General features: G+C 45.2%; 1 protein-coding gene across 1 annotated transcript in view; it reads left to right on the top strand.

The window, feature by feature from the left end:
- Window positions 1-465, top strand: part of adamts13 (ADAM metallopeptidase with thrombospondin type 1 motif, 13) — a 15,761-nt gene that overhangs the window by 9,913 nt on the left and 5,383 nt on the right. Inside the window, 2 exon segments of the mRNA XM_035658139.1 lie at window positions 28-157; window positions 255-434. Coding sequence (XP_035514032.1) covers window positions 28-157; window positions 255-434 — 310 coding nt within the window.

The raw sequence follows: 465 nt of genomic DNA on the forward strand, positions 1-465 counted from the left end.
TTTCTTTCCACACATTTTTTTTTACAGGTGTACAAAAGCATGTATACGTCTGTGTAGGACAAGATACCAACAACCATTTGGAGGAACACAATTGTGAAACACCTCCTCCACCTACACCACTCCACACAACCTGTCAGCTCTCCCCCTGTCCCCCCAGGTTAGGTTCATACTCCTTGCCCTCCTTTCCCTATTTACTGACATTCCCGCGGAGCTCAGCACAAATGGATACACATGAATAATTTACTGTTTTACAGGTGGGATACGGGGATGTTTGGGCCTTGCAGTGCCTCCTGTGGTGGAGGAGAGAGAGTGCGTCCTGTAGGATGTGTTCAGAGACATGGATCTAATATGATAAAGGTTCCAGATTCTAAATGCCCTTCTGATACAGCTCCAAATACTGTTGAGAAATGTAACCTGCAACACTGTCCTGCCAGGTATGAAACTACACTGTACTGTTGATCATTA

The sequence above is a fragment of the Morone saxatilis genome, unplaced genomic scaffold (genome assembly GCF_004916995.1).
Source record: "Morone saxatilis isolate NCDOM2014 unplaced genomic scaffold, NCSU_SB_2.0 Contig16, whole genome shotgun sequence".
NCBI classification, from domain to species: Eukaryota; Metazoa; Chordata; class Actinopteri; family Moronidae; genus Morone; species Morone saxatilis.